The sequence below is a fragment of the Netta rufina genome (genome assembly GCF_964035555.1).
Source record: "Netta rufina genome assembly, chromosome: 1".
In the NCBI taxonomy this organism is placed as follows: Eukaryota; Metazoa; Chordata; class Aves; order Anseriformes; family Anatidae; genus Netta; species Netta rufina.
In genome coordinates this window covers 110,463,227-110,477,269 of record NC_140123.1, presented here as the reverse complement: position 1 = coordinate 110,477,269, position 14,043 = coordinate 110,463,227, and the positions used below count along the sequence as shown (strand labels likewise).

General features: G+C 52.1%; 1 protein-coding gene across 1 annotated transcript in view; it reads left to right on the top strand.

The window, feature by feature from the left end:
* Positions 1 to 1,802: 1,802 nt before the first annotated feature.
* IGSF3 (immunoglobulin superfamily member 3) overlaps positions 1,803 to 14,043 on the top strand; it is a gene marked incomplete at its 3' end in the record, with an annotated part of 79,749 nt that continues 67,508 nt past the window's right edge. Inside the window, exon 1 of the mRNA XM_084285619.1 lies at positions 1,803 to 1,905. Within this exon, the coding sequence (XP_084141745.1) occupies positions 1,851 to 1,905 (55 nt within the window). The 5' untranslated portion in view covers positions 1,803 to 1,850. The remainder of the gene's footprint in view (positions 1,906 to 14,043) is intronic.

Genomic DNA, 14,043 nt, shown 5'->3' with positions numbered 1-14,043 from the left:
TCAGCGTATCCTGAGCAAATGTTTTTTCCCCATCCTGTGCCCTGTATTTCTTAGTTCACTTCCTTTTTTTTTTTTTTTTTTCCCCTGTTGCTTTTATTTATTTCTCTAGTTATACATCGTTTGAAGCATTAAAGATCTTTATCCTGCATACATTTAGAAATGCTGAAGGTTTTCTTCAAATTAGCCCCCCAGTGCTTGCTCTAAATACTCGTGGGCTTGTTCATGAGGCCTTATAATAGGAGACTGCACGCCAACAATACTAAGCAAGCTCAGTGATATCACACTGCGTGACGTTTCAGCCCCAAAATCACCTAAGAGAGAAGGCAAATAGACTGGTGTTTTCCATCAACTCTTATCATCACCTCTGTTCTTTTTCCAAGTCTCACTTGAAGGCAGTCTAGATGTAATTAAAGCTTAAGGGCCAAAGCGTGAGCTTCATTTTCAGCGCAAAGACATCGCTAACCCTTTCTCTTCCACTCTTCCCCAGTCATTCTGCTCTCCGGCTCCTCTGTTCTCAGAGCATGACAAAGCTGCAAATTAAACCTCCCACTCTGAAAATGTCACAGCTTAACGTTATTAGCCTGCAGAAACAGAATTTGCTAGGTCACTAGGTGCTAGCTACCACTGGATCTGCCACAGCCACCGTGCCAGGAAACGAGTCCATATGGCAGTACAGACAGCTTTGAGTCCTGTGTGTGCAGCTTCTAGGGACTTGGCAGGTCGTACCGGGAGGCTTGGGACTGCCTTGGCGTGGCACGGGCAGGTTGGGCTCCTGCATTTGCAGCACCCAGGCCTGATCTGGGACCCTGTGCACAGGCAGAAGGGTCTCCTGCACAGGGTCCGTGCGGGATCAGAGTGCCAGGAGGGTACCTGCTTTGCAATTGCTGTCACTCCTGATCTCTCTCTTACTTTTATGAGCAGCCGAGCAAACAGGGGCTTCACTCACAAGGACGTTCGAGCATCTGTGCCCTTGAGAAGGGCGTCCTTCATCTCCAGGTCACAAACAAGCCCCCCGGTCCCTCGTGTTGCCCTAGGGAGCATTTCAGCGCTCCCTGGCTGCACTTTCCGTGCTCGCCCGGCGCCGACGCCCGGCGGCAGCATCCCACCGCCGGCGGGGGCAGCCCTCCCGGAGCGTTGGGGACCCTTCCCAGCTCGCAGCCCCCGAGGGCCCCCCTTCCCCTAAAAACAAAGAAACCCGCTTTACCCTTTACAACCTCGGCTTCACATCGGGGTGGGTGAACCCTTCCCGAGCGCCTTCCCCGACCCGGGCGGGCAGCGGGGGGCGCCCCCAGCCCCCTGCCCGCCCCTCGGGGGGCTGCCCCCGGCTCGGGGGGGGTCCCGCAGCCCTCGCCCCCCGCCGGGGGGAGCGGGGCGGGCCGGGGCGGGCCGGGGGAGGAGTTTGGCGGCGGGGAGGAAGCGCCGGGCACCCCGCGGCGGCGGCAGCGCCGGGCGGGCGGGCGGGCAGGTGAGGGCGGCCCCGCTGCTTTGGGGAACTTTGCGGCCGCGGGGCTGGCCTTTCACCCCCCTCCTCTCCCGGTGTTATCGGTATTGTTTTCATAGAGAGATTTTTTTTTTATTTTTATTTTTTTGAAGTGCTGCGCTGCCGAGGCGCTCTCCCCCCATCCTCCTGCCTCCTTCCCCGGGGAGAGGAGGGGAGAAAAAGGAGGAGGAGGAGGAGGAGGAGGAGAAGAGGGGGAGGCTCGGCGGCCGCCCCGCTGCGGGGGCGATGCCCCCGCCCGCCTTGGCGCCTCCCCGTGCCGGCCCCGCCGCCTTCCCTTTGTGCCGCCGGGCCCGGCCCGACGCCCGCCCCGGCAGCGGCGGGACCTAGAGGCTCCCGGAGCCCCGCAGCCATGCCGACCCCGCCGCCGCACCTGGCCCCGCCGCTGCTGCTGCTCCTCTGCCTCGGTGAGTGCCGGCGGGACCCCCGGGGGTCACCCCCACCCCGCCCCGGGGCTGGGGACGCGGCTCCGGCGAGGCGGAGGGAGGAGGGGAGGAAGATGTCTGCGGGGGGGGGTGAGGGTTTCGCCTCCCCTGGCAGCCCCAGGGGGCGGCCGGAGCCGGGTGCCCCCTTTTGGGGCGAGGGGCAGGGCTGTGGGGAGCAGTATGGGGCGCGGGAGCCGAGCCCTCCTCCCGGCTCTGGCGGGGTAAGGGGGAGACCCTTGCAGAAGGCAGCCCCCGCGGTGTGAAGGGCGGCTGGGCTGCTCCGTGCCGCCTCTCCAAACTCCTCCGGTAGTTCCTCCGTCCCTGCCCGCCCGCATCGGGTGCCCTGTGCCGGGACATCGTGTGCCCCAAGCCCCGAAGCGCCGGGGTTTGCCCCGTCCCGTCCCGGGAGTGCCCGCACGCCGCCCTGCGAAGTGCTTCGGGATCCCGCTGCTGGGGGAGAGCTGCCGTCACGGTGCGAGATCCCCCCCGGCAAATTTGGGAAAGGCAGGAGAGGAGACAATTGCGAGGCTGCTTTCTTTGCGGCAGCCTGCGAGCCTGGCTGAGCCCCGATGAGTCAATAGGAGCGGTTGTAGCAAATACAGCACAGCACCCTCACGCTGCTGTTGCCTGCGTGTATACGGAGCCACCTTGGAGTTGCCGTGGTTTGCCTTTTCGTTGGGGAGATTTTCTGCTCGCACTCATGCTGGGGAAGCAGTGGCGAGGCTGGCGGTCTTCCTGCCTTAGGAATCGTCACGTACCTGCTCTGTGATTTGGAAACTACATCTTAAGTCACAGCCGTGCTCCCGTGTCTCTAATCTGCGTTTTTGCACGCTTGCATGTGGTTTCTCACGCCGCCTGTCCTTCTTTAGGAAAGAGAAAGAGAGGCAACTCTTTGAAATGGTTTTGGAGAGGGTTCAAACTTCCCCTAACCAGTAGCTTTTGCCTTTGGGTTCCCTGACAGTAACCATCTTAAAGCTAAGTTTATCCAGGGTGCCTCTGCCCCGCCGCTACGGGCAGCCTGCCGTAGCCCACAAGATGGGTGTAGATGAGCAGCGTTCGCTTGCTGCCTTGCATTTGCACACCAGATCTCCCTGGCTGAGGAGCAATAACACCCTTCTCCTGGGTTAAGTGCTCCTAATATGGAGCGAGCAGCCCGTCGCCCCGAAGCGTGCCTGGCCGATGCGGCCGTGTAGCAGCAGAGGGCATTGCCTTGCCGAAGGCTTCCCGAGGAGGTGCACGAGTGGGACCCAGGGGCCTGTGCAAGGCACCCCATGGTGGTGCTGAGCCGTCTCTGGGTGCTTTCCAGTGGTTTTAACAAGGCCAGAGATGCGCGACTCAAAGCCTTGAGTTCTACTGAAGTGGTTTTAGGTTGCTGTGTGTGAAGCTGAGACATCGTTGACTTACAGGGGGAGAGGCTGGGAGTAAAAAGCCTTGCTTTGTAGCATAAATCTTGGGCTGGGTAGGAAAGCACTAGCTTTCCAAACAAGTACTGTTAATGCTAGAATGTGAGGATAAGATACTGTGGGCTGAGTGTACAGGAGAAGAAATACAACTCGATTTTTTCCTTACCGTTTTGCAAACTCATCAGAATTACCGAAGGAGGAGTCGCGGTTATGCAAAGAGCCGGCGGATGATTTAATGCAACGTATCAAGCATTAACTAGCTAACGGGATCCGAGTAACTGGAAACCCGGGGTTTGAAAACCCACATCTGGCATGTGGGTGTAACATTTGTAGATCTCTGCTGTTTTTTCCCCCTCTCGCTGCAGTGTTTGTTACAGGGTTCTTTAAACAAGTGGCACTTCATCACAGCAAGTACAAAATGGGAAAATAGAGCAAGTGCTGTAAATAATCCTCATGCAGCGAGGAGACCATTAATACTTGTGCCAGCCAGTGCTAATCCTATGTGTAGTTGTAAGATTTACCTTCTTTTTTTTTCGCGGGGATGCAAAGTCTGATACTACTCATATTTATGGTGTAATATATAGGAAACACAATAGGCTTCTGGGGAATGCTGAATTCATTCACGTTGGTGACTGGTTTATGAATAGTTCTGTCTTTGAGTCTCCTGCAGTATCCAGAATGCCACCTGTGAATGCAATTTACAGCTCTTTGTGTTCAAACATTGCATATGTATATATGTACATAGACTCATTACCCTCTTCCTCTCTCTATTCATGCATAGTAATTGGTGATTTATTTGCGATTCCTGGAGGGGAGTACAGCCTGCGGAAGGTCTTGAAACTGCAGATCACTTGTAAATGGCATGTTGGAGTGAAATAATGATGCAGGGGTGACTCCCGGGGAGACGGGGGATGATCTTACAGGCCTGGCTGCCGGCAGAGCTTGCCTGGTGGGGAAGGGGTGCTGGCTGGGGAGCTGCCAAGCGCTGCCGAAGCGCTCTGCTATTGCTCTCTCCTGCTTCGCTGCTGCTGATGGAGAAACGATGGAGTGGGTGTTTGCACACGCGGGCTTTGGGGTTGTTTGTTTACTGAAGCTAGCAGCCCAGGAGCATCGCGGGAGCCTCATCTGCTCCCAGATGCATTGTTAGCATCGATGGCCAAGATCATGCTTGCTCCATCTGCGTCTGCCCGAAGTGCTCCACTGTGAGCTTCCTTTTGCAAGCCCATTGTGCTGCTGTCACCCTGTGTTCACTGCCCCTAGGTCACCCAGGTGCGTGCTGCAGGACCTGGACCGTGTTTCTTTTGGGGTGAACCTCGGGATGTCAGGCAGAGGCTGTGTGGCGGAGGCTGCCTTGCTATGCCCGCCCCAGCTGTCTGTGCTGGGCTGGAAAGCTCCTCTCGTGCACGTCCCCAAGTGTAATTCTTCCCGTCCTCAAATGGGATTCCTCGGGGGGAGGCTCCATCCCTTCAGTCTTGGCCAGGCTGCGTGACATCCTGAGGCTCCAGCAAATCCTGTTTATTTACACAGGAGGTTTGGGTTTATGCGAATTGTTGTCTTCTAGTTGACCTTCCGTCAAGTTAGATTACTTTATTAAAGCGGTTTTTATTGTAAATCGAATGTGTACTTGGAACCAGACCCATTATGTAAAGTGAAAGGCGGAATAAACAGACACACAGACTTTGCAGGGGGGGAGGTCACATGGAGTTTGGGAAGGAGAGTGCTTCAGTGTTGGGAGACTTAGCAAACTTTTAGGACCAGGAAAGTGATTTTTTTTTTTTTCTCCTCCTTCCTTCTGTCTCAGTCTTCTTTTGTACTCCTGCAAAGTCAGTGACACTCCAGCCGTTGTCACAAAGGTTATACAGACTAATATGAAACCAGAGGTGTGTTAGGTGGTGTAACTCAGATGAATCCGAGAGTGCTGTAAGCTGGAAGCATGCTCCTCACTGTGTGACAGATAGCGATCTTCAGACCCTGCCCAGAAACTTACTAGGCTGGGAAAACTGCCTGAAAGAAAGGGGAAAGCTTTTAAAGCACAATTGAGTTTTCTTCTTGTTGCTAGGGTTCTTCTGTTCGTGATGCGACTTGTCTGCTCGTACCAAGGATGTTCAGGCCCTCCAGCCAGTGTCTGGAAAACTGCAGTGTTATGATTTGTCTCTGGCTTTTGAGCTACTAAATACTCCTTAATGATAACCTGCTAAATTTGTCTCAACACCATTTTTGTATTGCCATCTATTTTCTATTCCATGAAATGCTCTTAAGGAATGGTTCTCTGGTTAAATGTCTGGTGACATTCAGCATCTGTTTCCCATCAGCTATGCAGAGGCTCAAGTCAATGCCTCTCCAGACAATGTGGGGTTTGAGTAAATTGCAGGGCAAAGAAGTTGAGTCTGCAGCTGCCTGCTTATGGGCCTAGGGCAGCTGCCCTGCATTTATGTCACTACCAGCTCTAACCTGTTGCTCACCCTGTCCCCATTAGTGTATTGAGAGCATGTTTCCAGTGATGCATGTTAGCAAGCTTTTTGTCATTAGGAGGTTTAAGTAGAAAATGGCAAGGAGACAAGAGGAAATCTTGCCTTTCTAGCTGCTGCTGAAGTCGCATTTCAATAATCTGAGAGTAATTGAACACGAGCACAAAACCAAGCCATCTCCGTGAAAGGATGGGAAGCTTTTCTCGAAAAGGGAGAGGCTTTGCCGCTCAGGACTTCAGTTTCTGCTGCACAGTACTTGCGCAAGTGCTTAAAAGCAGCCCTGCTTCTGTGGCTTTCTGTCTGTTGCTGGTGCCTGCTTGGTGTTGGCAGGTCCAGCTCTTGCTGGGTAGCAGGTCTGCAAGGAAGGAAGAGGCAGCTCTCAGGTGTGGGAGTGGGGAAAAGATGGGCAGCCGGAAAGCACGGGGAGGGGAAGTGAGGTGATGAACCCAGCTGCTTAGGTAGATGAGGGCAGGCTCTGGAGGCAGGATCTTGCCAAGTGCTGGGCCTTTAACCACCACACCCATAGCTTTCAAAGCCTGAAAGACTCCTGAGTGCAAGAGAACTGTGTGTAGATAGCGAGGTCTGTCTTCACCCTCTTGTCCCAGAGCAGTACTTAACTCCACCCTCAACCAGCTTCTCTCCTGCCAAGCTTTTGCTTCCATTTGGGACTTGAAAAACTTCATAGCTCTTCACCTCTCCTGGTCCTGGCAGCAGCAGGGCTTTACTGGTCAGGAAGCACTAAGGCTGCTGCTGAGGAGGTTCCTGTGCAGCTTCTGGCCATGAAGCTGTCCCTGTCAGGATAGCAGAAACCAGCCAGATCTGGAGTGTGTGTTGCAGAGCACCATGCAGGGCAGCTGTGCAACCATGAGCAACATCAGCGTTACTCTCATGCCGCCTGTTTGGTCGGTTTGGCGTGCTGGGTTTTGTTTTTCTGGCCCTTGCAAAACAGCTTGTCAAGGGCTGACATGGTTGGAGGTGATTTTGATGCATGGCTGTGGCGGCGCTGCCAAGTGGTGTATTCTGTGGTTTGTTTGGTTTTTGTTTTTGACTAGTTCAAAAGCAGAGATACGCAGATAGCTTTGCTTCCCAGCAAACTCCTTCCCTTCTGGAGTCTTTGTGATTACAGGGGAGTAGCGGGGAGTGAGTGCTGCATCTGGCCCTTCCGGGGAGTGAGTTTGTTTGTTCCCTTGTTGGTTGGTTCAACCCCACCTGCGTCCCTGATCTCTCCGCCTATGACACACTGTCACTTTTATGGGTTTTGGCCTTTGTATGGAGGCTGATAAGCTCGTTAGAGGCAGCAGGAGCAGAGGTGAGGTAGACGCGTTGTTCTGTGGACTCTGTGGAGCTGAATGTCTGGCGTGTGTGCATGAGGAGCTTGGCATTGAGGAGGGTGCTGAGTGAAATGGGTGGTGGCTGAGGCCTGTAGAGAAATGGAGACTGCAGAGTGTGATGCTGAGACCCCCCTCAAAAGCAAAATGTTTTCTGTTTGCCTCTCAGGAAAAGAAAGGCTCTGATTTCATGAGAGTGTGGGTATGGAAATTAGGCTGCTTGAGTAAACTGAGGCCTTACTTCTTGGATAAATCCTGTTGCCTCCATTCGGCATCGTCACCAGTGACGTAGGAACCTGCCCAGGCCACTCCAAATTTCTGCGAAGGTGGAGCTGGGCTATGAATAAGAGCGATGGGAGAAGGCAGAAGGCTGTTGCCAGAAGTCATCCAGGAGCTCTTTACTCGAGAAAGCTGTGCTGCTGGAGTCTGGCACTTATTAACTCAAGTTACCCAGTACCTACGATCTTGCCAACGGGCTGTGGCTGGCTGCCAGCCCGAAATTACCAACCCGGGTGTCAGGCCTTGTTGGTTCTTTCTTGCGAGCTTGAAATAGGAGCTCCCAACAAGCCTGTGTGCCAGCCCTTCTCCTAGTCATGTTTCTTCGTACGGCTTTGTAAAGTGTTCGTGGTAATTATAGTACTTACTAATATTTATTCCCTTCTAAGCAATTATCTGGATGCGTTTATCTCCGGTGTGCTTTCAGAGTGCTCTGCCTCCTCTTACCGTATCATTTCATCTCCTCAACTCAGCGCGTGCTGCTCCCTCCCTTCTCCTCCCGTCAGGTCCTCTGCCCCCTCCGCCTCCTGAGCTTTTGCCTCAGCTCCCACCGGCCTCCCTCCTCTGCTGTCTGATCCCGCTGCACAGGAGGAACAGAGATCGCTGCTGAGCCACCCGCTCAGGTGATAAAGCTCTTTGCGATGAGGGCACGAGCACTGCGAGGCACTGGCTGGCGCCGTGCTGTGCCACCTCCCGGCTTTCTGCTGGCTGCTTGTGGCCTGCAGACGGTGCCTGGAGGGTTTCACCCTTACGATGCCGGGCTGCTTCTGATCTGTGATGCCTCCAGAGGAAAGGTGCTCTGCCTCTGTGTCTGGATCCTTGAAATAGAGAGGGTGACTGAAAAAGTGTCCTGGGGATTGTGGGGAGAAAGCATGGTGTTAGGGCCAAGGCCTTGCTTGCTGCTGTTAATCAAGCAGGGCACCTTTCCTTTGCACACATTGGGAGCATAGCATGGAAGAGGCTGTTATTCCCTGATGGGTTTTGCCTTTGGTATTAGGGGCAGGGGAAGATGGATGTTTACCCTGAGCTCTATGCTTGCCTTGTGCAGAGGGGGTTGGTGTACCCCAGGTGTACCCTGCATCTGCACCAGCTGTTGCAGCACCGCAGTTGATCTGTGGGTCACCAGCATGTGTAGAGCTGCTATGTCTAATCAGTCCCGTGCCATGTGCTAGTTGGCATTTAAATCTAATCCAGAGTGTGTAGCTGTCGAGTGCTTTAAGTCAACAAGCCCTCGCTCCTCCCTGCTGTGAGGCCATGGGTTTGCTTTGGCTTGGGTGCTCTCAGGGAGCTTGGTAGGGGACCTTGCTGCACTGTACCCACGCAAGAAGGACAGGGCTTCTAGGAGCAATTATTCAGATTTGTGCCTGTCTGAAAGCAGAGGTGTGGTGAGGGAGGCTGCTTTCCTCCTGGGGGAAGTTAATGTGCGGCCGTGCCATCTGAGGCCATGCTGAGCTACGTCGGGGCTGGGGGAGATGTGCCTTGGAGAGGTGTGCGGCCTTTCAGAGGCCTGCCCGTACCGCTCTGCATCTCTTAGCTCTCATCAGGATGGAAAAAAAAAAGGGTGGTCCAGGCTGTTCCTGTTCTTCAGATGGGTTGTTTTGAGGGAGGATATAGAGATGATGGGGGTGAGTGTGAGAGAAGAATCATTGTGCCTCAAACACCTAATAGCTGCGCTAGCAGGCCCACTGGGATGTGTCACTAAAAGCATCCTAATGATCTCGATGTAATGGCTTGGAGCCTTGGAAACCCACTTGCTGGGAAAGGCAGCCCAGGGTTTGGTGTGTGGCTGCTGGAGGAGGAGAGCTGGGTTCCCAGCAGGCTCTTCAGAGCACCAGGAGGTACCTGTCCATGAGAAGGGGCTGGAGGAGAGCCCTCTACGGGGCTTTGCCATGATATGGGGTCAACTTGGGAGATGCAACCAAGTAGCAGCTACCCTTATTACCTCAGAGGTGCTGCCTACCAGTGACTGCAGCTGTGTGGGGGCCAGCAAAATCCCTGAAGAGATTTAGTCTGAGGGAAGGGTAATTGTCTTTAGGGAGACATCTGGGTGTTGCTGGAAGAGAGGGGCAGAAGAGCACTGCCTGTGAGCTTGGATGCTGCAGTGCATGTGAAGGGAGAGGTGCTGGGAGCTGCAGCTCTCAGCCCAGCAGCAGGAGCTCCACTGCTTGTGGTTCTTCCAACCATGGCTGTTCCTCAGGTGACAAAATCTCATCTTCTGCTCCGGGCAGTGGCCTGGAAAAGAGGTAGACTGTTTCTTGACTGTAAAAATGCTGGAAGTAAGATTTATCTAATGAAAAGAGTCAGTCCTGGAAGCCATCAGCAGAGCTATGAAGGCCCACCGGATCTGCAAGGATGGTAAGGAAGGGATAGAAGTGAAGATGGGAGAAAGCAGGACTCAAGTTTTCTGATGGATGGATGTTATTCTCGTGTAAAATAAACACATGTATGTGACCATAGAAGTGCTGTGTTAGGTGCTCTATAGTTGCAGGAGTGATGAGCACCAGTTTCTACATTGTTCTCGGTACGTGGATGTGAGTCTTGAGTGTGGGTAGCGTGCAGAGAGGCTTCTGGGGAAAGCACGCTAGCGCGTTAAACAGCTAGAGGCCAAAAATAAATTATCAAAAGAAAGAATTGAGAAATTAACAAACCTAAACGGATGTCTGCAGCTCTAAGAAAAGGGTGTTGTATTTGAAAGTATATTTTTGAAAATCCATTTGCTTAGTCATCTTACAGATAACTTCGCTATTTTTACCTTCTTTGCTTTGATGACACTTCACTGTCTATATAATGTATTTAGCATCTGCATTCTCTTTGCATGTACAGGCAAAATTATTTGCTAATTTTGAGTTGGCTTTGTACAATTGCAGTACTTCTTGGCTGTGAAATAAGTGAAAAAATGTTCTTAAAACTATTTTAAAGGAGCATAGCTGGCATTATTTGTAGAATTATAGCACCATAGAATGATTTGGGTTGGAAGGGACCTTAAAGACCATCTAATTCCATCCCTACTGCCATCGGCAGGGACGCCTCCCACTAGACCAGGTTGCTCAAAACCCCATCCAACCTGGCCTTAAACATTCCCAGGGTTGGGGCATCCACAACTTCTCCAGGCAAGATTTCCCCTTATTTAGCCCATCTCCTTTGTCTGCAATCAGATTTGAATAGAGTGTATATTTCCATGCCATGTTAAGTATAATAAAGACTGTGCATTCAGCTCCCCCAACAGAAAAATAGGGATGTTTGGGTTAAGCACAGTAATCTACTGGGGAATGAATGCAAGATCAAGGGCAATTGCAGATTTTTATTTCTGCCTTTTGCAGGGGCTGTGGCATTGCTAGCAGGTTGCTCACAAATGGTGGCTTAGATTACTGCTTTTGCAGGCAGCAACGTTTGCATCTTGCCATTCCTATTTGATCTGCAAGCAATGATGAGAGCTGTATACTTGAATTCAGATTTTCAGAGTAGCAGTCTGCAGTCATTAGGGCAGTGCTTAGACCCCAGAGGCTTGTTCTGTGTTTTCATCCTGTTTCAGTAACTGTGTCTCTTGTTATCTTGTTCCTGAATATTTTCTCTTGTAAGAGAAGACTGTTTGTTGCAGCTGTTAAACCTCAAATGTCTTGAATTTCCCTTAGGGAAGAGGAGGAAGAGTTCCTGAGGTTTCTGCATGAGAAGACTGCAGAAACACCTACGTGTGTTATCCTAAGTATACAGCCGGGAGGTGTTATTGGTGCTGTCCTAAGCAACGGATGAATTCTGGCTAGTTCAGCCTGTGATTCCTCTCTCGCTGTGTTGAAGAGGTTTAGGGAGGTAGTTGAAGTTTCTTTTTTTCTCTTTGGCATGTAGTAGCACTGGATGCCTCTGGTTGCTGTTGTCAGAGCAGTGCAGCTAGGAGGTGTCAAAGGAAATTATGGATGTTTGTTTGGTCTCCTGGCTGGATATAATAATGAGTGTTTTAGTGAAATGTGCATTGAATAAACATCGGGTAAATCTCCTAGGACAAGTGCTGCTGGTGTCTGGAACTGTGCTTGTCTCCTATGGCAGAATTTTAAGAAAAATCATCCGATAAGAGGAGCTTTGTGCCATGCGTTTGGTTTCCAGTGATTCAGTGATTTGTGATGTTCCTTCTTATGCTTCCTCTTAAACCAACCAACTTTAGGAGAGGATTATGTGGGTAAAAATTTTGTATGCCTATATGCTGTCAGTGTTGGTTCTTTCTCCCCCATCCACGGTGTCAGCAGCTGATTTGGGCTCAGGCATGACCCATTGCCGTGCTAATGTGTTCGTGTCATCCTGCTGGCCTGATGGAGCCTGTCAGCCCAGCCTTTAGTGGCTGGAGATGGTTTGGGTCTCGTTTACACCGTTTTCCTGGGCAGAAGCATGGGAGTGGCTCCTTCATCAGCAGAGGGGGGTCAGCAGACCTGGAGCAGGTGGAAATCTCCATTCATGTGATCACTGCTTTATGCAGTCATTGTTAAATATATATTTTTGGAACTTCTTGCAGCCCTTTTTGCCTTTTCAGTGCTTCCCTTCATGCTTGGGTGTGCGCAGTAGCACTGCATAACTGGTGGCATTGTCTTTGCTTCACTGCACAGCTCTCTCCAGCTTCCCTCCTGCCTGCTGCGGTGGCTTCTGATCTTCCTACAGGTGGGGAGGAAGGAGCATTTTAACAGTATGGTAAAAGTTAGTGTGTTAAAACAAAGAAAAACACCATAAACCAAGCTCCCACCCCCATCTCCATGGTAGTGGAGGTCTCTGTCACCTTCTCCCCACCATTGTGCTGGTGTCCACCAGGCTCTTCAGTCCCTGACTGGTCTAGTGTGTATGGCATTCTGGTGCAGTCACTGTGTCTCATCAGCTGGTTTCACTGATTCACTGTTAGGGCCCATAATCAGAGTAAAATCTCTGGGGTGTAGCTATTTACAGGAGGGAGAAAAAAAAAAAAAAACCCTTCCTGACTTGCATCAAACAAGTGTTTTATTCTCATTAATTGAATTCCTCTAGAGTAAGATAACTTGGGCATGTTGAAATCAGATAAATAAAAAGCCTCTCTCCCTAGTAGCTATGTAAGCCTTTCCTTAACTCCCTGATCAGAAGGGACCAGGCTCTGCTAAATACGTTGCTGAAGATCAAAACTTCTGCGTGCATCTGCTCTTCGGGGAGTTCGGGCGGGAGGACGATCAGTGCTGCGTAGCAGCAGAGGGAGGGTTTGCCTCTCCCCTCGCCATCCCTTATCACAGATCATCGGGAAAGATTTTGTGTTTGAAGTGACACATGCTCTTCAGTCACCCTGAGACGTGTGGTCTGTGCCCAGAAAGTGGGGCTGTGCTTCCTTACAGACCTGCAGACGTGGGAAGGGGCAAGCCTGCTCTTGCTGCGTTGGGGTGTGCTGCTTTTGGAGCATCTCGCAGCCACGCTGGCCCCTCTCCTCTCACCACATGGGTGCCGAGAAGCGTTGTGGCAGGAGGACGTCTGGACTTGTGCCCAAGCTGTGGTGTGGCTGAGCTGATGCTGTCACCCTGAAAAAATCTGGCTTGCAGCTTTTTCCAGACTCCATCCATCAAGTCAGGCTGCGGTGCTCTTGGTCACAAGGGCATGCCCCTTTCTTCATTGTGTCTGTGCTGGCTCTTGGCGTGGTGCTGGAGGCTGGGGCCCCTCTCAGCAGCAGGGGCTCTTGCTTGTTCTGGGGACCTTCCTCCCTGCTCCCAGGTCCCACATGCAGCAGCGGGGTACCCGGCTTCTCAGTGCCCCGTTTGCCAGCACAGCTTCTGCTTGTCTTGGTTTTCAGCCAACACCCTTTGGGGTCTTTCTGCTTTCCCTCTCCTGTGCCTGGACTTAGACATTTTCCCCTCCTTTTTTTCATTGGTATTTGTCCCATAGCTGTTCACAGCACCAAGACATGGTGTGTGCCCCCATCCTCAGGACACTTTCTGCCTTCTCTCCTGTGCACGCCATCTGCTGCCTCTGCTGTCGCCCTGCTGGCACGAGCCTCTGAGTGCGCCGACCTCCCCGTCACAGCATTCCTCTTAAATGCTTTTACTTCTGCCATGCTGGGTGACACTAGCGGTGCTTCTTCTCGATTGCCCCTTTTTTCCACCTCCGGCTTATTCCCCAAACCTTACCAACCTGTACAAAGATGACTGGCACACACACAAAAATCTGCCTTGTCCTTGGTGATTCTCCCTGTGCTCCTCTTCCCCAGCGCTACCACAAATGTGGATTTTCTAACCTTTTTGGTTTCCTTAAGGGTCCCAGCTTGTTTTCCCTTGTCTTTGCTGTTCACTACTCATAGCTTCTATCTCTCTCTCTCTCTTCCTCTGTCTCAATGCAAAGCTGCTTTATCCCCTCCTCCTCCAGCAGCTGTTCTGTCTCTGCAAGCCCCAAGGGGTGCTCTGGCTGGAGCTGTACTTCCCAGCCCAGACCTCTGCCAGTGTGTTCTGTCTCCACAACTTACTTTCCAAGGGTTTTCTTGATGCTAACCACTGCTGTACATCTCAGTGGTGCTCCAGCACTGCCTTCCTTGACTCAGCAGCAGCTCTTGTTCTTTCTGGAGTTTCTTTTTCCGTGTCCTGTTGTCTTTGCCTTCCCTTGCCTCTCTTGCAGAGCCTCTTAGGTCCTCATGAGTATCCTCTACCCAGTTTTAGGACT